The sequence below is a fragment of the Ctenocephalides felis genome, unplaced genomic scaffold (assembly GCF_003426905.1).
Source record: "Ctenocephalides felis isolate EL2017-DRISC unplaced genomic scaffold, ASM342690v1 CF-g0.4_SCAFFOLD_01492, whole genome shotgun sequence".
In the NCBI taxonomy this organism is placed as follows: Eukaryota; Metazoa; Arthropoda; class Insecta; order Siphonaptera; family Pulicidae; genus Ctenocephalides; species Ctenocephalides felis.
This window is the reverse complement of record NW_020537646.1, coordinates 46,906,628-46,928,257: the sequence shown is the minus strand read 5'-3', so window position 1 is coordinate 46,928,257 and position 21,630 is coordinate 46,906,628. Positions and strand designations below refer to the sequence as shown.

The following is a 21,630-nucleotide window of genomic DNA, read 5'->3' as shown; positions in this document are numbered from 1 at the left end:
GTATCATAGAATGCTTACAGAGTCAATTTCTGATTTTTTATAGAAGAAACATAATTTTTAATCTTTTAGAAGTATTCCCACTACAACAATTATAATAACATTCATAAATGTAATATTGAAGTCAATGTAGTGAAAAATGAATAAGAGCTTGTCTATTAACAAATTTACAGTGATTTTCAAATTAAATGTAAATATATGTGATTTTTTAAGGCATTTTGATCTTCAAACTATAAATAATTAATCTGAAAAAGCATCGATTTACACTACCTGAACATTAAACACAATACTGAAAAAAAAGAGTTAAAATCAAAAAAAAAATTGAGGTACTAAATTATTTATTAATAATAATTTTAAAATTTGAAATAGCATATAATAAAACATTCACAATTAATTAGTCTAATGCTTTTCTAAAGCAGAAGTGAGCAATTCATTCATTGAAGTTAAAAGAATCCTTGGATCCAAAACTAGGCCTGCTCCAACCATAGCATTACTGAACAACTGCAATTTAATTGGATTAATAATATGTTAAAAAATAATGTACAGCAAAATATAAAATATTTTATGTCACTAATGGATCAATTATGATTTAAACAATGGTATTTCCATATTTTGAGGTAATTGTAATTAAATATAGTTGTTATAACAATACATTCTGTGCAGAGTCTGTATAGAAGTCTATTTTATTAGTAACATATGAGATAAAAAAAATTCTTTTGAATTTCATACCTGTTGTATTACCAAGTCTGCCAACATTGGATTACTTGTTGTTAATTGGTGCAATTTTTTTATTAATGGATGTCTAAAAGAAATTTTAAATATAAAAACCAAAACAAATTATGAGAATATTATCATTATTATGAATACTTTTATTAAATCATTTGAAATAGCATTCCAATAATAAATATTTAAAATGGACCCTTACTTTGCATTAATTTCCAGCTGTGGTTGTAAAAGTGAATATCTTCTTTGTTCAGGTAACTGATGACTTTGTGTCCTAATAAAATGTCTTGCTGCAGCCATTTCTTCTACGGTCACTACACATGGATGTTTATCGAGTCTGTTTGTAATCTTTACAGAAAAAACTTTGCCTGATAATTTTTCTTTGATCCATTTTATCAATTCATCTACTTCACTGCGTTTTAAACTATCTTCTCCTGCAATATAAAAATATATTGCAAGTTTCTTAATAGATTTGATAAGTAAAAGGATAAATTTTCTTTACAGATTCGATTTCACAAATATATTTTAAATACCTTTAACAAAGTAATAAAAAATTACAAATAACAATATATAATAAAAAAACTGCCAATCAGAAAAATAAAATGTTTAGGATCTGCAAATTTGCTGCTAAACAAATTTACATGACTGTAAAAATTAAATTGATTTTGTTGTCAAATATATCATGCATATTAAAAAGTGGTTTAGGAACAATATTACATTATTTTTAATCAAAAATTACCTATAAACTATCTAATCAATTTCATAAAATTTTAAAAATGCTTAAGAATAGATTGGATTTTCAACACATTACTTACCTAGTTGAGACATATCAGCAGATGCTTTGTCTTGATGCATATCTTTTTCAACAGAAGTTAATGTATGCCCTAGAAAACCTTTCAACTGCATTAAAACAATTTCATCATAAGGTTCAAAACAAAACAGGACTTCAATTCCCTTCTTTTTAAGGGCCTCAAAATATGGTGAGCTTTCAGCTAAGATTCGACTGTAAATAAAATATATATTTGTAGATTTGTATTTAAATTGTATGAACAATTCGATTTGTCATACTTACTTTGGCGCTTCTAAGTAGTAAATTTCCTTTTGACCTTCTTTCATGCGAGAACAATATTCTGCCAGACTTATTCTTGTTTCTGGATCAACATTGGATGACTCAAATCTTAATAGTTTACCAATTTCTTCCTGAAAAAAATAAAAACACATTCAGAATTGTTTTATTCAAATTAACAAACATGACAATTAAGTATTAATCCTTTACCTTTTTATTTTTAATCTAAAGTTTATATATTGGGCAATAAAAGTTAAATCTCATAAGCTAGAAATCTAGAAATTACCTTTTCCATTTGTTCATGACTCATAATAATTCCTTCTTTCAAAAATAAACTATAATCTGTATAGAAGTCATCAAATTCATCTTTATTTTTCACCGATTGATCATGTAGAAATCGGAGAATTCTGTTTGTAATTACAGTTCTTAACTTCCTAATAAGTGCACTATTTTGTAATAATTCTCTGCTCAGGTTTAAAGGTATATCTTCAGAATCAACAACACCTGCAATAAACAAATGTTTAAATTCAATAGAATATAATTCAATAAAAATATGATGAACTTTATCCTACCTTTAACAAATCTCAACCATTTAGGCAATAATGTATCAGTCTTATTTTTTATCAACACTTTTCTTGAATAAAGGGCTACACCACTTTCTTGATCACGGCTCAAATCAAATAGGCCAGGCTTCCCATCAGGAAAATATAGCAAAGCTCTTATAGATAATGGAACATCGGTCTTGTAATGAAGAACAAATCTTGGCTTATCATAACTATTTGCAATAAAACGATAAAAATCATTATGTTGCTCTTGTTTCACATCTTTAGGTTCCATGAGCCATAAAGCCTATAAAATATTATTTTATATCAATAATCATACAATTTCTCACAAAATCAAAATACTTGGGGTTTAGTACCTCAATATTATTGGCTTTTTGTCCATTTAAATATATTGGATTTCCAACAAAATTACTGTACTTCTTAATAACCTCTGTAATATAATATGTTCACCATTAATATTTTAAATCTGAATAAAAACTATATTTTCATCATACCATAAGAAATGCTATTTCTAATAACTTTACGTTTTTATATTGAATTAATACACCATTTCTGTGATCTTTTAAAAATATAATTTGTGTGCTCTAATGATTTTATTCAACTTGTAATGATGTTATTTTGTTTTCATCTTTACATTTATCATATTACCATTCAAACAATTTAAACACGAAGGTAAAAATATGAGTTTAAAAAAGAGAATTAATCTAGAGCACTTAAATATATTCATATTATATATATATATATATATATATAAGTGTGTGTGTATATATATATATATATTTCAGCAATAATTAAAATTTAAATTGAGATTTAATTTGCTAACCGCTGATCGTTGTATCATCAGCATATTCTCGACAATCAGCTTTAAGAGTTATGACTATTTTGGTTCCCAAATGGACTCCCTCTGCTTCCTGTATTTCATAACTTCCAGAGCCATCTGAACTCCATTTTAGTCCTACGGATCCGGATTTTGATGATTTGGTATATACATCAACCTGAATAATTAATCTTATTATTTTATAACTCATTTCTATTTACAATGATATAAGTTTTTAATTATCAGATTGTTGCTTGCAAATCACTATAAAAAAAGCAGAAATAACATAAATAAAAAAAAGGTGTTTCTTAGAACTAACAAAGCGTTGTGTATAGATTGCTTAATAAAATATAAAATAAATATTTAAAAAGCGTGAGTAGTAAAGCATATATTTGTTCAATATTTGAAAATGTTTTACCTTATCAGCAACCATGAAAGCTGAGTAAAAACCAACCCCAAATTGTCCAATAATATTAGATGCATTATTAGAACCTTCATTTTTCAGTTTTTCTAAGAAGGCTTTCGAACCAGATCTTGCAATAGTTCCTAAATTTGCTATAAGTTCATCTTTTGTCATCCCAATACCCGTATCCTAAAAATAACAGTTATTATCTTATGTATTTGCAAATTGAAATAGCCTTAATGCTATAATCCCTGCATTATTAGAGAAAAGTTTGTTTTAATAAATATCCATGTTAAATAAAATATGTATTAGATTCAATTAAAAGAAAAGCTAATATTTAACATACTTGTATAGTTAAAGTTCTTGCATTTTTATCACACCCAATGTGAATTTCTAGTGCTCTACTGGAATCCTCTAGGTCAACATTATTTACACGTTCATACCTAAATTTCTCAAGGGCATCACTTGCATTAGAAATCAATTCACGAACAAAAACCTATAATTAAAAAAAACGTAAGTAATAAAAAAAATTGCCCATATAATGACTTAAATAATTTACTTCTTTTTCTGAATAAAGTGATCTAGCAACTGTGTCAAGAAGCATTTTAGTATCTGCCTGAAATTCATGCTTATGCAGGTCACCAACACCTTTTTCAGTATCTTTAATAATAAAATTATTTTCTTTTGCAGCAATATGTTCATCTGGTTTTACTTCTGTGCTTTCATGTCTTATTAAAAATGTGTTATGGACTGCGGAAACAAAAATTGTTATGTTTGAATTTGCACTTTCTTTTTTGACGTGCATAATTACCTGTTAAATGATTTTGTTTGTTTACTCGTGTAATTTGCCTGCATATATTTTTGCGTAAAATATACTTTCCAGTCTGAGATAAATTTATAAGTTTCGTTAGAGAAGACATAATTTTATTTAAAAGAAATTTAGTTTTACGTCAAAAAATGTTTGAGCGATCGAATTTTGTTTAAATTTAGTTTGGATGCACACTTTTAATCATTTATAAAAATTTCTCGAACAATTTTGGCGCAACAATACGTTCTCGGCTATTTTCTCGAACAGGTTATCTTACTGATTTCTTTCAAATTTAATTCATAACTATTTCATAACCTCACATTCTTACAGCATTCATAGTGGGGGCACTAGTAAACTTAAACATATTATTTATATTTTTGCTGACCACTTTTTTGTAGACAATATTAGAATATGATGTATTCATATGCCATCAGGGTTTTTGACATGAACGATCAACTTGATATTAATAAGAGCAGGGGCGTAGCGTGCCTTGGCGGCGCCTCGTATCAAAATTTGTTTGGAGGCTCCCCTCAAGAAGAAATTCTCTTTTTACAAAATATAAAAATACATAAAATTAAAAGAATATTTATTTATCATTCTTATTATTTATCTATCTAATTTTCTCCTATATTCTGAATTTTTCACAAATGATTGCAGATATATATTCCCATCATAAGAAGAGTATATATTTTTTTGAAAAATTAAATTATTTAATAATCTTCAAATTTTATAAAGATTCCGTCACTAGGAACATTCAGGTCTGGTTTTAAAGTTCCTAAAGTTTTTACGTAATTTTTAATTAGTTTCAATTTTAAAAATTTCTTTTAGCAGTTGCGATTGTAACTGGAAGGGCCAAGAGAAAAATGCATGCTGCTATTTCGTTGGGAAAACTGGATGCAAGCCTGCACATTTCTTAGATTTTTGAATTCAAACCTATTTCTAGAGCCATCAATTGGTCATGATCTTATGAGATATTTTTATAGTATTTCTTAGCTGTAATTAAATCGACAGATTTCCGGAAACGTTTATTAATTCTCCATTTCAAAAAGACAAATGTTGCTATTTACGTCGCGAAGTTTTTGAAATCCTTGTTTGGTTTGTGAAATTAATAGATCTTGTGATAACTCATCATAATAACTTTGTGATAACTCATCATAATAACGCTTCATTATCTTTTGTCTTTTGTTCTTTGAAATAGTTACTGCAATCCATCTTTTTTGCAAAATATTTCGACTTCTTTAGCTAACTAATTCACTAAATTTTCATGTTTTATAAAACTATAATTTAATTGTACAAAATTATAATTTGCACAGTCTATTCAAAAGATTACTTAATAAAATGCTAGTTTTTTATAAGTCATATTGTAAAATTTTATAATTGAAACTACTTATATAAGGAATTTTGCAAGAGATAAATTAAATTAATAGGTTTTACCATTCATCAGCAGAGATTAATATTTAGGTATAATATTTGTAAAAACGTACTAATGAAATTTGTATTTGGCATTGGGTAAATAATGTAGCTTTCATTTTTGAAAATTCCTCATAATTTAAAATGAGACATTGGGTGTATTTGCACCCTATGGGGTAAAAGAGTAGAAAAAAGAAATTTTTTTAAAAAATGGCAAATAAATATATTTCTATACTTGGGCAATAATGGAAAATTTTCTGAACATATTTTTATAATTAATTTTTTCATATGTGTTATGTGCTGTATATTATTTAGGTTTTACAGCATAATAATTTGAAACAGCGAAGAAAGAAATCTAAAAATGATTTAGTTGATCTTATTTATCAAAATCTAACTATATTAAACTTGCGCGTCATGCAGACAATTCAAGTAGTAACAAAAACAAATATAAAAATGTTACAAATATAACTATAAAAATTTCAATTTTCGATGAAGAATGTATAAACTGGATTAGTTTTATAGATTTGTTGACAAGAATATTAAATTATCGTATGTGCGAAAACTTTACTAATTGAATTGATTGCTAGAGCTTGCAGAAATATTGCAGCAGAAATGTTCAAGTTCAATACCTCTTGACAGTGGCGTCGGAACGAAATTTTTGATGGGTGGGCTCGTCTTTTTTTTTTTTTAGATAGCCAGTGGTCCCGTTTTTTTTTTTTTTTTAGAGATATTAGCCCATATAATTTTTTGAAATTGATGCCCACACAGCCCACGCGGTTCCGACGCCACTGCCTCTTGATAACAAAAGAAAAAGCAAACTACCTTAAAATTATTCAATTTAAAAAAAATGTTGTTTTGATTTCTAATTGCGCTCGTTGCCCCCCCCCCCCAGCTCAGGAACCACGTATTTTTGATACGGCTGATTTGGGTTAGTTACGCACCTGAATAAGAGAAAATGGGGTTCCATGATATTGGGCCTCAGCACCACATGTTAATATCTAGTTTTACTTATCTATGATCTAGTTACTTATATTTTACTATAATAAAAAGTAAATATTTATAAATGAACCTAATAAGTAACTATAGTTAAAAGTGGCGTTTCGCTTGAGGCAATTTGCATGAACTTCTCGAAATGTGTATTTCGGATTTAATCAACCGAATTTGAGATTTAGATTTTTAGATGAGCCGTTCAGTGCACACATCGACTAACTCCAAAAAACAGAAAGTGGAGAAAAGCGATGAAGTAATGCACATTGCTTTTAAAAATTCCTGTAATAATATAAGTTGGAAAATATAATGTAGAACGTATAAATACATATATAGCTTACATGTGACGGTATATAAGGTTAATTACAGTAAATAGTGAGTAAATAATTATAATTCAAGTTAAAGATTTGATATGACTTGTGGAGTTAATCAAGTTGTCAACTGAAAAAAAAAATAATAAACCTAATTCTTATATATTTATGTTAAAGCATTTTCATAAAAATAAATGTTAATTGTTGTAATATATTATTTGTGATTAATCAGCAATTCTATAAATAATATTTTCTCTATCAGCTGTATTCTATTATGATTAGAATAATTTCTGACAATTTTTCGTAGTGGGGGGAATGAATTTTAGCAAGTCCTTTATGTCTCTCAATTTTTCCTTTTTTAAAGTTCTAGCTTTATAATATAATAATGACTATTGTATATTATTCAAACATTTTGGTCAACCTGGTACAGACTTTCTTATATTAATAGCTTTAAAATATCTTCATTATAGACACATTTAAATTATATGAGATTGGCTTATATAAGATTTCTAACTTTATAAATTTACTGGACACTCTGTAATGGTTACTTTTCTGTTAGTGATTGTTCTAATGGCTTTGTTGATAAAAAATCTTCGTGGAATATTTGGATTAGCTAAAATGGCACTTTCCTTTTACATGTTTTTATTATATTGTACCAATTATCTAGTGAAAAAATGTCTCGATTTTTTTGCACGTGACTCAATAATCTAGAGTCAATAGGTAAATAGCTATTTCCACTGACCAGAAATTTCATTTCAATTGACTTAGCTCTTATTTCCGTATTTTAAACAAGTTTCAATAAACTTAACACAGTTTTAATATTTCTGTTTTGCCGGGTACACGAATTTTAGTATGTAAGTTTGTAACATCCTTGAGACTCTACAGTTTTTTGCCAAACAATCTTAGGGTTTATGTTTTTATCAAATCCTTATTTGTAATTCATGAAACCCGAAAACCGGTCCAGCCGGAACATATGCACTACAAAATGGAGTTAATCAAAATGTCTTCTGAAATAAATGAGTTATTATTCAGCTGTTAAAAAAAAATTATGTTTCACAGTGTTAATTTTAATTATTCCGAAAAGTCATTATTATCACTAACAGTTATGATTACACTGAGTACTTTCGCACTAATATCTCAGTTTTTTCAAAAAGTCGACTGAGCGGCTCAGATAATATTTCAACTAAGGTAAACGTACCATATTACGGGATGTTAAGGAACGTTTGACTTTAAAGACGAATTTTAGAGAAAATAGGAAAGTGGACGAACTAAATCTGTTATATTTTATTAATTAGACCTTTAAGATTACTATAAAACAAGATTTTTTGTCGTAGAACGTCATTTATAGAAATAATCGGCTTTGATCACAAAAGCAACTTTTGATACAAATTTTGACTATAATATTTTTTCAAACTTTGATGAATTATTAAAATTAAACTACTTGCCGTAAAAACGTAAAATTGTTCAGGATCATGCTATCTATTGACATAAAAAGTTTCTCTTTTAGATACCATAGTCTTGTCGATCATTCTAAAATATTACGGCCCTACGACAAATCGTTTAATTTTAAAAATTCTTCAAAGTTTGCAAAAATTAATATTGTTTTTTTGGCATTTGTCAAAATTAGACTTTTGATCGACGTTTTCTCAAAAACGCCTGAACCGATTTCAAAAATTTAAAAACCATTTGATGTATCTCAATGAGGACTATCGTCTGTCAGTTTTGTGTGACGATCTGCCGAGCCGTTTCTTTGAAATTTGAAAAAAAGTGTTAAACTTTTCGTCCACATTTAAGCTCATTCTACCGAATCGATTTTAAAAAATCAAAAACTGTTCGAAAGATATAAGTTAGGAATAATACTGATTAGTTTTAGGTGTGTGGGAGTTGTGTGATTATGATAATATATTTAATTAGAAACTCCCAACATAATAAAAAAATATAAATTTATTAACTGTAAAAATATTTCGATATCAAAAATATACATGACATGTCCGATTGTTTTTTTACAAAAAACCAGCCTGCTTGATATCGCCACACACTCCCTGCCCAGTGTTGATCTCACAGTTTAAAAAAAAAAATACAGGGAAACACGTTATAAAAATGTGGTGGGAAAGCAGATTATAGCAGACCAGTGTTGTAATACTGGTCAATTACAAATTTCCATGTTTCGTCAGCAGATCCACCGTATGTGGTGATTTGACCTGCCATCAACTCCATATTCTGCATAATGTTCTCGATCTAATGGGTATTAGTTATATCAGAATAACTTAATGTTTAGAATGCATAATTTATGGGTACAGTTTCCATTTCTGCAAGCGTTGCATTCGTATCTGATGAGTTCCGATCAGAGAAAGAAGTTGGCTCTTTATCCAAATCAGGATCATTGGTTTCTTTGACATAAGAGTCCAGAATTGTGGAATCCAATAAATTATGTCAAATTTTGTTTTGATTCGTCGTTGTCACCGATGTGGGAGTTGTAATGATTATGATAATATATTTAATTAGAAACTCCCAACATAATAAAAAAATATAAATTTATTAACTGTAAAAATATTTCGATATCAAAAATATACATGACATGTCCGATTGTTTTTTTACAAAAAACCAGTCTGCTTGATATCGCCACAGGTGAAAATCTACCGAGCCGTTTTCTTGTAATTAACTGCTTAAAAAAATTTAAGCCGAATGGTCTTATAAAACTTACTGTAATATTACGGCCTTAAGTAGTTTAATATTAAAAATTCATCATAGTTTGGGAAAATTAGTAGTTTTTCTGTTAGCCAAAATTAAAATTAGATTTACTTGGTATAATCATTTAAGTCCTACGGAAAGTGGTTCAATTATAAAAATTATTGATTCTTGAATATTTGCTTTTAGAAAATACTACGTGTTAATGTGTTTGTTCGTTTTCAATTATGTATAATAAATCCACTCGAAATACTTTTAATCACTCATAAATTAATTTATTTTTTATTGATTAATTTGATTATTTACACATATCGGGAAGTTCATGTAACTTGCCTCAAGGCTAAATACCAATACTAACTAGTTAATTTTGAAGTTCATTTATATGGTTCAAACAATTGTTATTGAAACAATTTAAACAATTTAAGCCATAGATAAGGAAATGATTTAAGCAATTGTATTGAATAGCCGATTTGTATGATTGAAAAAACCAAAATCAAAATTTTCAAAAAATTCTAAATTTTGAAAAATTTCAAAAAATATCAATATTAGAAAAAAAAACGTTTTCTTACAAAAATTTGAGAATAATTTGAGATTTAAAAAAAAACGAATATTATCCAAAATTTCCAAATTCTCAAAAAATTAAAAAAAATGATTTTTTCCAAAAATTTGAACTATTAAAAAAATTTCAAGATTTTAAAAAAAATTGTAAAAATGCACGAGTCGTTTGTAAAATACCATTAGAATACGCTCAATTTAATAAGCATTTGTAAAAAATAATCTATTTGAAATTATTTAAAATAATTATTGGTTATTTGCATTTTTTGAATGTTTAATTACCGTACGGGAAGTTCTTGAAATTTGTTTATTAATAATATTTTGAGTAAATTTTTCGACCATAGCTCTCACTGTAAACTACAGATACCAAATCAAACCATTTGCTGTCAAATTCTGAATACGTGTTTGACTTTTTGACGTGGAAGGAGATATCGCTTCATAGAAAAAAATGCAAATTGCTTTTTAAATTTACAATATATAGGAAATATGAAAGTCTTAACGTTTATAAGTTTATTTATATTAGCGCTTATAATTCCTACATTAAATGGACAATCCAAAACTCGAAATGTTTGTATCGCAAATTAGCCTTTATAGTTAAGTACTAAGAATTAAATAATTAATATTTTCAGGGATTAACCATGTCTGAGAGAGTACAACAATTATTGGATATGAATACAAAAAAATCTGTGATGAGATTTAATGGCAATAAGTTTAGAGATTATATTAAGACCACCCCTCGAAACTATTCAGTTGTCGTAATGTTCACTGCTATGGCGCCTGCCAGACAATGTATGATCTGCAGACATGCTAGTGATGAATTCACTATTATTGCTAATTCTTATAGATATTCGCAACTGTATTCTAGTAAACTATTCTTTGCAATGGTGGACTTTGATGAAGGATCTGATGTCTTCCAAATGGTATTAATTTTTTTACTTTTATTTTATATATATGTATATATATATATATATATATATATATATATATTTAATCAGTTTTATTTTAAGACAACATGTTTTGCATTATCTGAATTTAGTCAAATATGCTTTAAAATACAGTCTAATCTGATAAAAAGATCAATAACTGATTCTCTAGTCCTCTCTTGAAACCAAGCGCACGCATTTGATTATGGTTAATTTCATAGTTGCAAGCTTCCATCTTAGTCTTTACAATTAAGTTCAGCTTTGTTTGTCTTCGAAATATAAATGACCTTAATAAAATTAACTATCGGTTAATGCCAGCATACTCTACATTTCTTCATACTAAACTATACTATTTCTGAACATACGATGTCTATCAACTGTTTTTGTCATACTTTTGTTCCAACCTTCACTGTTTAATGCGGACTTTTTTTTTACAAGATGTACATTTTTTGAGTGAGTTGATTTACAAATTAAATATTAAGTGAATATAAAAATATATTCACTTATATATATATATATATATATATAAATTAACTTAATATTATTAAGTTCACCTTTGCCTAATTTACATATTACACTATTTTATATTAGAGGTGACCATATATAATGGTCATTGGGGATGATATAACAAAGTATAAATTAAAATTAAAAAATGATGATATAAAAAATCAAGTGGGTGCTTGCTTATTAATACTAGAACAAAATGAATCTATGTATGTAGATATATGTATTGCAAGCCTGTAATTCATTGCTATTCTTATTTTGTTTGAAATGCTAAATTTGCATAAATAGTATATATGATACTATATATATATATATATATATATATATATATATATATATATATATATATATATATATATATATATATATATATATATATATATCCACAATTCTTCAAAAAGGAGAGTGATCAATTGACAAACCAGGTTTCTGTTATTTATTCATAAGCAAGCTATAATCAATAATAATGAATATTATTTCAGGATTTTCAGCATAATGTTTTTGTAGTCTAACATATGTATACAGTGGCGTTGGAAGCAAATTTTTGATGGGTGGGCTCGCGGCAGCCAATGGGCTTGTTTTTTTTTTTATTTTTCTAAAGACATTGCAGACAATCTCATATTTTCAGATTGATGGGTGGGCTTAGCCCACACGGTTCCGACGCCACTGTATGTATACATGTTTATTGTATCATTTATTATAATTGTAATTACAGCTAAGATTGAACACTGCTCCTGTCTTCATACATTTCCCTCCTAAAGGCAAGCCTAAGCCTAGTGACACAATGGATATACAACGAGTTGGATTTGCTGCAGAATCTATTTCAAAATGGATTGGAGAAAGAACTGATATTCAAGTATTTATTTTTTATTCACTGGAGAGATATTTTTATCATTAAAATTTTAATTCGTATATTAATTTATAGATTCGTATATTTCGTCCTCCTAATTATTCTGGAACAATTGCAATGATTTTGCTGTTTGTCTTGGTATCTGGATTCCTTTATCTGAGAAGGAACAATCTAGATTTCTTATATAAAAAACAACCTTGGGCTTTAGGTGCAGTTGTGTTTTGCTTTGTTATGGTATCAGGACAAATGTGGAATCATATTCGAGGCCCCCCCTTTGTCCACAAAGCCCAAAATGGGGGCATAGCTTATATCCATGGATCATCCCAAGGGCAATTTGTGCTTGAAACTTATATAGTTTTAGTCTTAAGTATCCTTTTGAAATATTTTATTTTGATTTATAGCACCTATGCATAATTTGCTTTACAAAATGTACATCTCTTGCAATTCAAACATCACAAACAAGTGAAAATTTTTTAAAAGTCATATATATGATTTGAATCATATATCTGATTCAAATAATATTAAGCTGCATGTTTTCTTTAAATTAACTTTTCATATAATTGCAAAAATAGAGTTATACAACAAAAATAAAGAGTTGTATTCAAGTCCTTAACAACTTTTTAGATGCTTGTGTTGTTTTAGGTATGATTTTAATGATAGAAGCAGCACAAAGAAAAAGTGATATTCGGAAGAGAAGAATATTTGCAATAGCAGGGCTCATTCTAGTAGTTGTATTCTTCTCTCTTATTTTAAGTGTGTTTAGATCAAAGGCCCAAGGATATCCATATAGGTAATAAAAAAAACATATGTACCTATAAAATTATAAAATTAAATTATATATTTATATATAAATATATTTTTATTTTCAGTTTCTTATTCAAGTGATAAAGTTTATAAAAGTATAAAATACACATTTTGCATTATTTATAAATCTAAAATATTGTATACAAGGTCATAAATAAATATAATTATTTTATACTTCTATTATGCATTTTAATCAGTCATGCATTTTAAGTGTTTGTTCTTTTATATAATTTTTCTTATAAAACATAGGGATAAATAGCTTTCCTAACCTTTGGATAATCATTGAATTTTTCTTTGTACCATTGATGTGCAAAAACGCCTGATGATGTCTGTTGAAACAAAATCAATATTAATTAAAATTTGTTATGTCTTGTAAGGACAAATTAATTGTTTTTGTAAATCATAACTTTCAAAATATTAAAATATTAAAAAATATCAAAATACCTGATTTGACAAAACCCAAGCCATTACAAACCACCACGAGAGGTTATTGTGCAAAATTATACCAAGAGATATATACATCAATACTTCAAAAAACATATGCGGCGATGAAACAACTTCAAACCATCCTCCATTTGGAACAACATGTTTGTGAGTTACAACACATCCTGTAACCAAAGTTTAAATTTTGTATTATTATCTATTATTGAGATATATATTGTTAATTGAAGAATCATTTAGCAAATTTTTAGTCTTACACAAATAGCTACAATCAAATAATTTTCTTATAAATATCACATTTAATGCTTCGAAATACCAGAATTTTTATCTTTCCGCAAGTTAGCTAAAGTGATATTCGCTCTGAATTGGTTAATCCAAGCATATAGAAACAATCCAGCAATTGCAATATTAAATGTGACATCAATTGCGGTAGTAGTATTTCTTTCTAAATCATCTGAAATAATCAATAATTTGTATATGGCATTTATTTATTTTCATAAAGTAAATATACATTTGGTGAATCCACTAGCTCTGCTTAAAATAGCTAGGACTGCCCCAAAGTAATGAAAATGGCCAACAATATAATGAGAAATATTCATTTTGCCCATTGGACTAAAAACTTGAATACAATGGGTTTCATATAATCTCCGCAAACATTGCAGGTACAGAAGTAGTAATGCAAAAAATGTAGATGTCCTCGAAACTAAAATAAAATTTAAATCAATAAAACCCAATTTTAAAATATATATGATTTTACCTGTGGCAACTCTTTCAGAACAGCACCAAAAATTTAAAAATCCCAGGAACCATTCTGGAGTCACTCCATTAAAACAATAAACATACATTGCAATACAGAGAGCAAAAAACGAGCAAAATGTTGACGAGATATAAAAATGCTTGAAGTATGACTTCGGTATTTCGATCCAAGAAACCCATGCACAAGCATTTCCATTGTATCCGAATTTTCCATACCGAAAACCTTGCCTTATACAAACAGGCACATAGGGCTCTAATAAATGTAACAAATTGCCAAAAATTACAATGACCAAAGCAAATTGTATAAAAATGGCATCAATAATACTCAATTGAAACATTTTCAATATATCTCATAAGCAGTACGTTGAAACTATATGATAGTAACATGCTGTGTAGAAGCGAGGAGCCATTAATTTCTGCTAATCGGCCATTTAATTTTGACCGTACTTCAACTGTCAACAGTAGAATCGTACACCAACTGTCAACAAGTAGCATCAACTGTCAGCGTGTCAAATAATATGGCGGTTCGTTTCCGTCCGTGTCGTTTGTTGTCAAGTGAACTTTTTCTTGTTTATTAATATTATTACGTTGTTTTTAATTAATTATTTTTTCTATTTACATTCATGTTTACTCTTTTAGGCTTTCTCGTTTATTATATCACTCCGTATATTCCATATATTAAGATTAGTATACATTTTAGTGTAGTTTCAATTCGGTATATTTAGATTAGGATACATTTTAGTATAGTTTCAATTAGGCTTAATTATTTTTTGGATCTTTTTAAGAATATTTAATTACTTTTTATTATTATTCGTACTTCTTCACGTTTTTTTAACGCCTATTTTCTTCCTTATTCTCAAAGTTTAGGTTAGGTTAGGCTTCGATTTTAGGTTAGGTTAGGCTAGGCTTTTTATTATAATTTATAGTTTAGCATTATTTGTTATTACGTATATTCTATCATATTCCTTCAATTATTATCAAGTTTGCGCCATGAATATTGAATGAGATTCTTTTTGTCGAGAGTGCCAGATACCTTGCGCCACTCGCGGGTCTTTCTTTTGGCACATGAGACAGAAACATGGTTTAAAACCTGAAGAGCCTAATATTTGGTCATTACACAACAACACATTTAAATAGAAATCGTCGTTAATAAGGCATGTTAAATATATTCACAACTGTATCTGTGCTGCTACCAATAATGTATCTTCATTACCCTTTGTTTCTGCCAAATCTTGTTCTTCAGCAACCCATTCATCTGCGAGATCTTTTACACACTTCAATTTAACTTTTTTCAATTCACATATGTCCACATCTTCGACATTACCCTCCAATATCAATTTCATTGCTCACCTAGGCTTTTCTTCAGATCCACATAGTTCCTCGCAAATCCTTTCCTTCACGTGCACATTTTATTTCAACATCTTTTACACACTTCAATTTACCTTCTTCCATTTCACATGTCTCTACATCTTAACCATCACTTTCCAATTTCAATTCTTGGGCTTCACGTCTTTATCTCCACAACCTTCTATCATCAATTTTAGCTCCCTACAAGTCTTTATTTCTACAACCTGCTTCATCATCAACCTCAGCTCTCAACATGTATTTATCTTCACAAACTGCTACACCGTCATTTTAACATTAATCCATCTTCCATTCCCAATTCTCCACTCAGCTCGAGAAAACATTTTATAGATATGTAGTGCTTTATATTTACTGATTATTTGTATTCTGTATTGTATAACTTGTAAATTGTTCTTTTAGGTACACAATCAAGAACCAGTATATTATGATCTTTGCTTGATAGGATATTATAATATGTTGCATCGACTAATCATACAAATGGATTTAAATAGAGAATAAACCCAATTGTATTGGCATCATTATATTTGATTTACATCAATTTGACAATACATATGACTTTCTAAGGTAGAATGACCTGCAGCTTTTGCAAATATAATGTAGCTATATGCACATGAATACATTTTATCAGTTGTCATGGTTTTTCAAACTGCGAAAGATATAGAAATATTATTAATTTAACAATATGGTTTTTGGATGGTGAAAGTAGTATAGTTTTTAAGTTTCCACCTAAATTCATCAAATTTACTGAATGTCCTTTACTGGACAGTTGTAAATAAAAGAGTTAATAATAAAAAATCTAAATATTAAGCAATCAGTATCTACTTCTTTCTGTTTGGCTTTGGCTTGCGATAATTTTCTCATGCTTCATATCGTTTGGATGTTATTATTGCATGGTTCATATTGCAAATAATATAAAATGTTTATATATTATTGATTTTTAATAAAAATGTTAAATAAAATAAGTACTATTCTTTTTTTATTCTTTGAAATTATTAGTATTTGATCTAAAATAAAATTGTTTAAATATAATTTTTAGTAAAATTATTCATTGGGCTAAATGATATTATTGAATTTGCTATCATTTACACTAGCTATATTGTTAGCAAAAATAATCTCATGTTTATTATTTACACAAATTTGAAACATGTTGCTTTATTCCATTGAGTAGTGCAAGTACTAAAAATGTATATAATTTGCAAAAGGTGGGTGCAAATTTGATTGTTTTATTTGTCCTAACGCCAGTAGGCTATATTATCACATTCAATCCTAGTTTGAATTTATTTTGTTATTATTATTAACGTCCTAGCCTTTATTTAGTAAAAACTAACTGCAGTCAAATGAGACCCTACTCATGACAAATTTGAAACTTGATCTTATAATACTTGAATACCAAATCAAAGCACTCCGTAATGTTGGTTTTAATATGTTCTGGAATAACTATATTTCGTTCTTTCTCAAATATTTGTCATAGAGATTAAATATGAATAATTTGTTATTGCAAATTCCTAAATCTCGACGTTAAAGGCCAACATCTTTGCAAGATTCGATCCTAGACAATATTTGAATATGATATCTCCATCATATATTATTATATCGTATAGGATCTTCATATTCGGTTCTCAGGTTTAAACTACTCTTTTCGCCGAACTATTCTTGTCGGCGACAACTTCATGTCGTCCGTGAAATGTACAATCAATTTATGACAGCTAAACACTCGTTCCGACGCCAACTTCATAGCGTCCGTTAAAAGTACGATCAAAGGTCAATGACCTTTGTATGACCGCCAAACGTCAAAATTAGCATGTTTTAACGTCGTGTTTATCACACGACTCTAAACACCGGATTAACAAAGTGCTGAAACGAAAAAATCACGGTACCAACATTCAAAAATCAGAAATTCTTCTGAGCAGGCATACCAACAGCAGAGCATTCATATATGTCAAAACATTTGTCGCAACTGTCGAAACTTAACCTCAATTTCTTATTTTGGTGTTTAGTAATAATTCAGTCAGAAATTTGTTGCAATATTGGATTTTTGTTATGTATGGTGATTTCAATTGAAGAACACTGGTAAACGTGAACTATTTTGTGTGCATAAATTTGCTTGATCACAAAAATGTATAATTATGTAAGCCAAATACTGCTACATTTACAATCTTTCGTATTTATTATATCAAGACTACGTGTATGATACAATACCAAAATTAAATTTTTTTACCATTTCTTATATCTGTTCCATACTAGTGTGCAATATAATTGTTGAAAACTTCAAATATTGTTGACTACAAATGATTGAATTTTAGAACACAATCTTTATTATCAGAATAAGTGCATTATTCAAATCCAGGACTGTTCCAGTTTGTAAACTGTAGGATGCAACATTGAATAACTGAAAACTTTTAGATCACATAATTTTTCTACTGAAACAAAGCTATTTTTTTTAAAAAAAGATAAAGCATAATTGTGGTAATATTTTTTATTGAATGTGAATTAAATACATAGTTATTTACAATAAATAGTTTACGAGTTAAAATCTATTTACACAATGTTAATATTAATGAGTAAAGCATGGCGTGAAAGAAAATTAGAAAACAAATTGTACCACATACCAGTAGAACACACAACCACATACCAGTCAAACACAATTCTTCATGATTCAAAACTTATTATTAGTAATGTTATAATAAATAAATCAAATATTCACAATTTAAAACCTATCACTATAAAATGTAATAATAAATAAATCATATTTACAATTAAAAACCTATTACCATAATGTAATAATAAATAAAAAATATATCGACAATTCAAAACGTATCACCATAATGTAACAATTAATATCATATTTACAATTTAAAACCTATTACCGTAAAGTAACAATAAATAAATCATATTGACAATTCAAAACCTATTACCATAATATGAAAAGAAATATGTATGATTATAATTCAAAACTTATCTCCGCAATATAGCTGTTAATAAATGTTATTCACATTAGAAATTTGAAAGATAGAATTGAAATGATAATATAAACAAATGAAACCAAATACCATAAATTGTGAGAGAAGAACTTTGTTGCATCATTAGATACACAAAATGCTCATTTCAACAATAGTGAATTATTACACAAACACACCACTCAAGTTGATTAAAAAGTAAAGCAACATAAATTATATAACATTACAGGTCAAATCCAACTTCAAATAAATCATAATATAGTTATAATTAGTCACAGAGTTATACATTTAATATTAGCAAAATAACATGTTTTATATGTTTATGTTTAAATTTACTGCTTTTGAATATAGTAATGCCAATATATGAATGTTCATTTTCTCATTGTAAAAAAAATAATGATTATTATTTGAAGAATTTGTGAATATGAATATATGAACATTTTCATTGATATTTAGATGCAATATCAACTTGAAAAAATAACAGTTAAAACATATGATGATATTGTAAGTTGATTATTAATTATACTTGGAACAATAGTTTCCAATATCCAACACCCATTTCCAATCCATTCCTTTTGGATTAATTCTGTTTATGATTAATGTATATATTATTTTTTCTGTTACTTATCATATCACAGATATTGTTGAAATAAGACTGAACTGATGATATTTTTCAATATTCACCTATATGTTCCAATTCTATTTATGTCATATGCCAATAGTTGTAATCATAAATATTGTGTATTTTATGGTTCACAATACAACTACTCGATCGATTATTTAGTAATCAATTTTTTGTAATATGTCCTAGTACTATTATTAGAGGTTCTTCACAAATTTTAGTGTAGCTATTTTGATCTATTATTGTTAATGCAAGTATGTATTATGATGTGCTGTGTATTATTAGCTTTTTTTATTTTTGCCATTCTGATCTAATATTGTGAATGTATGTATGTATTAATACCAGTATGTATGTATAAAACCAGTTCAAAAAAATAAGAGCTTCGAATAATACACAGCACATCATAATTATGATGTGCTGTGTATTATTCGAAGCTCTTATTTTTTTGAACTGGTTTTATTCTCTTAAATATAATAACAATTAGGAAAAGAAACTATGGTGCAAGGCATCAAACCTTAAGGCAAATTGCTGGAACTTTTTGCACCGAATTAAATATTCGAGGAAAAAAAATCAGTAATCAATAAATATTGATTTTTGATTATAATAATTGTTTTAAACATTTTCAAATAGGTAATTATAATCCTATGTATTTTATATACATCTTTTTTTTTGTAAGATTTAAGCGATTAAAGTAAACTTAATCTAATAATCTAAGTGATTAAACTAAAGTTAAGAATCTAAGTGAATAAAGTAAATTAATCAATAAAAGTGATAGGGGCTGAAAATAGAATGAAACTAAAAGCTAATGAGATGAAGAAACTCGCGTCTCTTGCTGAAAAGAAACTAACCTTATTCCCTAAAGAAGCTCTTGAATCCCGCAATAAAACAACAAATATAAAATGTAAAGAAATAAAATAGCGCACAATCAACAAAAGCACAAAATGATTAGTACACGGAGCAAAAAAACGTAATGAAAGAAAACGCGAATAAAAAATATAAAATACGAGACGACCGAGTTACACCGAGTAATCGTAACAGCGAATCCAACATAAAAAAGTCGAAAGCACAGTGCAAAAGATTTGACAAATCTGTAATGTGTTACAGCTAACTTCAGCCAGCTTTCTCAGCACTTTGTTATCCGGTGTTTAGAAACTCTAGTGTTTATCCTCTAGAAAATATTACAAATATTAGAATTAAAGACGTTTCTCTCGCCCGATTTTTACGTTCAGAAGGGATACTTAAAGGGTCCTCCGCTCAGAAGTGATGGCGTTGCTTTTGACATTCAAATTTATGGCGCAAAATTTGAAATGAAAATTAATAAACAATCGAATTATGTTTTGTAATAATACAATAATAACAAAAATATACTTGATATAATTATATTATAATAAATATACAATCAAATCGAAATATAAATAAGTGGTAATCCAATTTTATACAGCTGGAAGATTTCTAAATCTTTTGTCTTTCTTGTAGAAGCATATACATGATTGCATTACACAATTTCCTACAAATGGTCTTTTTCCTTAAAGTATAATATGATTAGACTAATCTGTCAATGCATTAAGCCCGAATCACACGAGGCTGGTTTTGTTGCTTTATGGCTCTGCTTGCCAGGTAGCTGGCGGTCGAGGGTCCAAAATGACGTCATAGCGATCTCGGTTTCTTGCCAGCATGCTGGATTTTGACATTAGAACGTGTGCTATTTTTCGAGATGGATTTGCCCGTCCGGACCAATCGGGAAGCAGTATTTTGTCACATGGTTCATCATGTGACTGCACTGCTGTCAAACTTGAAGAAAGAGTACGACATATTTTGGAAATAGTTATGAAATCAATGTCAATTGATCGGCCTCGGACAAAAACATATAGTTTTTTTTTAAATTTTATTCAATTTAGATAATTTAAAATATATAAACGTAAATGATATCCAAAACATTTTCTATTTTATTTAAGTATAAACATTTTTTTATAATAGAAGCATTTTGATTTTAATTTATTTTAATTATTATAGGAGAAATATTATTGAATATTATATTTCTAAAATTCACAAAAAAATATTTAAAATTAATTAATATTTA

At 27.9% G+C, this 21,630-nt stretch overlaps 3 protein-coding genes across 3 annotated transcripts; 1 reads left to right on the top strand and 2 right to left on the bottom strand.

Annotated features, from left to right (window-relative positions):
• Nucleotides 1–325: 325 nt before the first annotated feature.
• Nucleotides 326–4,733, bottom strand: LOC113370045 (heat shock protein 75 kDa, mitochondrial). Its single transcript, XM_026610702.1, has 13 exons — nt 4,381–4,733; nt 4,129–4,319; nt 3,916–4,065; nt 3,585–3,758; nt 3,173–3,344; nt 2,706–2,779; nt 2,359–2,635; nt 2,073–2,290; nt 1,793–1,920; nt 1,536–1,723; nt 923–1,154; nt 727–799; nt 326–498 (listed from the first exon to the last, which is right to left on the bottom strand). The coding sequence occupies exons 1-13, from the start codon at nt 4,487–4,489 to the stop codon at nt 397–399; spliced, it is 2,088 nt and encodes a 695-aa protein (XP_026466487.1). The 5' UTR covers nt 4,490–4,733; the 3' UTR covers nt 326–396.
• Nucleotides 4,734–10,724: 5,991 nt separating this feature from the next.
• LOC113370046 (tumor suppressor candidate 3-like) lies at nt 10,725–13,505 on the top strand. Its single transcript, XM_026610703.1, has 6 exons — nt 10,725–10,895; nt 10,958–11,248; nt 12,471–12,611; nt 12,681–12,972; nt 13,230–13,395; nt 13,475–13,505. The coding sequence occupies exons 1-6, from the start codon at nt 10,815–10,817 to the stop codon at nt 13,488–13,490; spliced, it is 987 nt and encodes a 328-aa protein (XP_026466488.1). The 5' UTR covers nt 10,725–10,814; the 3' UTR covers nt 13,491–13,505.
• An 80-nt stretch (nt 13,506–13,585) lies between these two features.
• On the bottom strand, nt 13,586–15,001 carry LOC113370047 (polyprenol reductase-like). Its single transcript, XM_026610704.1, has 5 exons — nt 14,608–15,001; nt 14,362–14,553; nt 14,167–14,304; nt 13,854–14,017; nt 13,586–13,738 (listed from the first exon to the last, which is right to left on the bottom strand). The coding sequence occupies exons 1-5, from the start codon at nt 14,942–14,944 to the stop codon at nt 13,646–13,648; spliced, it is 924 nt and encodes a 307-aa protein (XP_026466489.1). The 5' UTR covers nt 14,945–15,001; the 3' UTR covers nt 13,586–13,645.
• Between the last annotated feature and the right edge of the window lie 6,629 nt (nt 15,002–21,630).

Coding starts and splice junctions, on each gene's coding strand:
- LOC113370045 (XM_026610702.1), bottom strand. CDS start 4,489: ATGTCTTCTCTAACGAAACTTATAAATTTATCTCAGACTGGAAAGTAT. Junction 4,066..4,128: donor CACTTTATTCAGAAAAAGAA/GTAAATTATTTA, acceptor TTTTAATTATAG/GTTTTTGTTCGTGAATTGAT. Junction 1,921..2,072: donor GTCATGAACAAATGGAAAAG/GTAATTTCTAGA, acceptor TATTTTTTTCAG/GAAGAAATTGGTAAACTATT.
- LOC113370046 (XM_026610703.1), top strand. CDS start 10,815: ATGAAAGTCTTAACGTTTATAAGTTTATTTATATTAGCGCTTATAATT. Junction 12,612..12,680: donor GAGAAAGAACTGATATTCAA/GTATTTATTTTT, acceptor ATTAATTTATAG/ATTCGTATATTTCGTCCTCC. Junction 12,973..13,229: donor TTATATAGTTTTAGTCTTAA/GTATCCTTTTGA, acceptor ACAACTTTTTAG/ATGCTTGTGTTGTTTTAGGT.
- LOC113370047 (XM_026610704.1), bottom strand. CDS start 14,944: ATGTTTCAATTGAGTATTATTGATGCCATTTTTATACAATTTGCTTTG. Junction 14,305..14,361: donor AGCTAGTGGATTCACCAAAT/GTATATTTACTT, acceptor TGATTATTTCAG/ATGATTTAGAAAGAAATACT. Junction 13,739..13,853: donor CTTGGGTTTTGTCAAATCAG/GTATTTTGATAT, acceptor TTGTTTCAACAG/ACATCATCAGGCGTTTTTGC.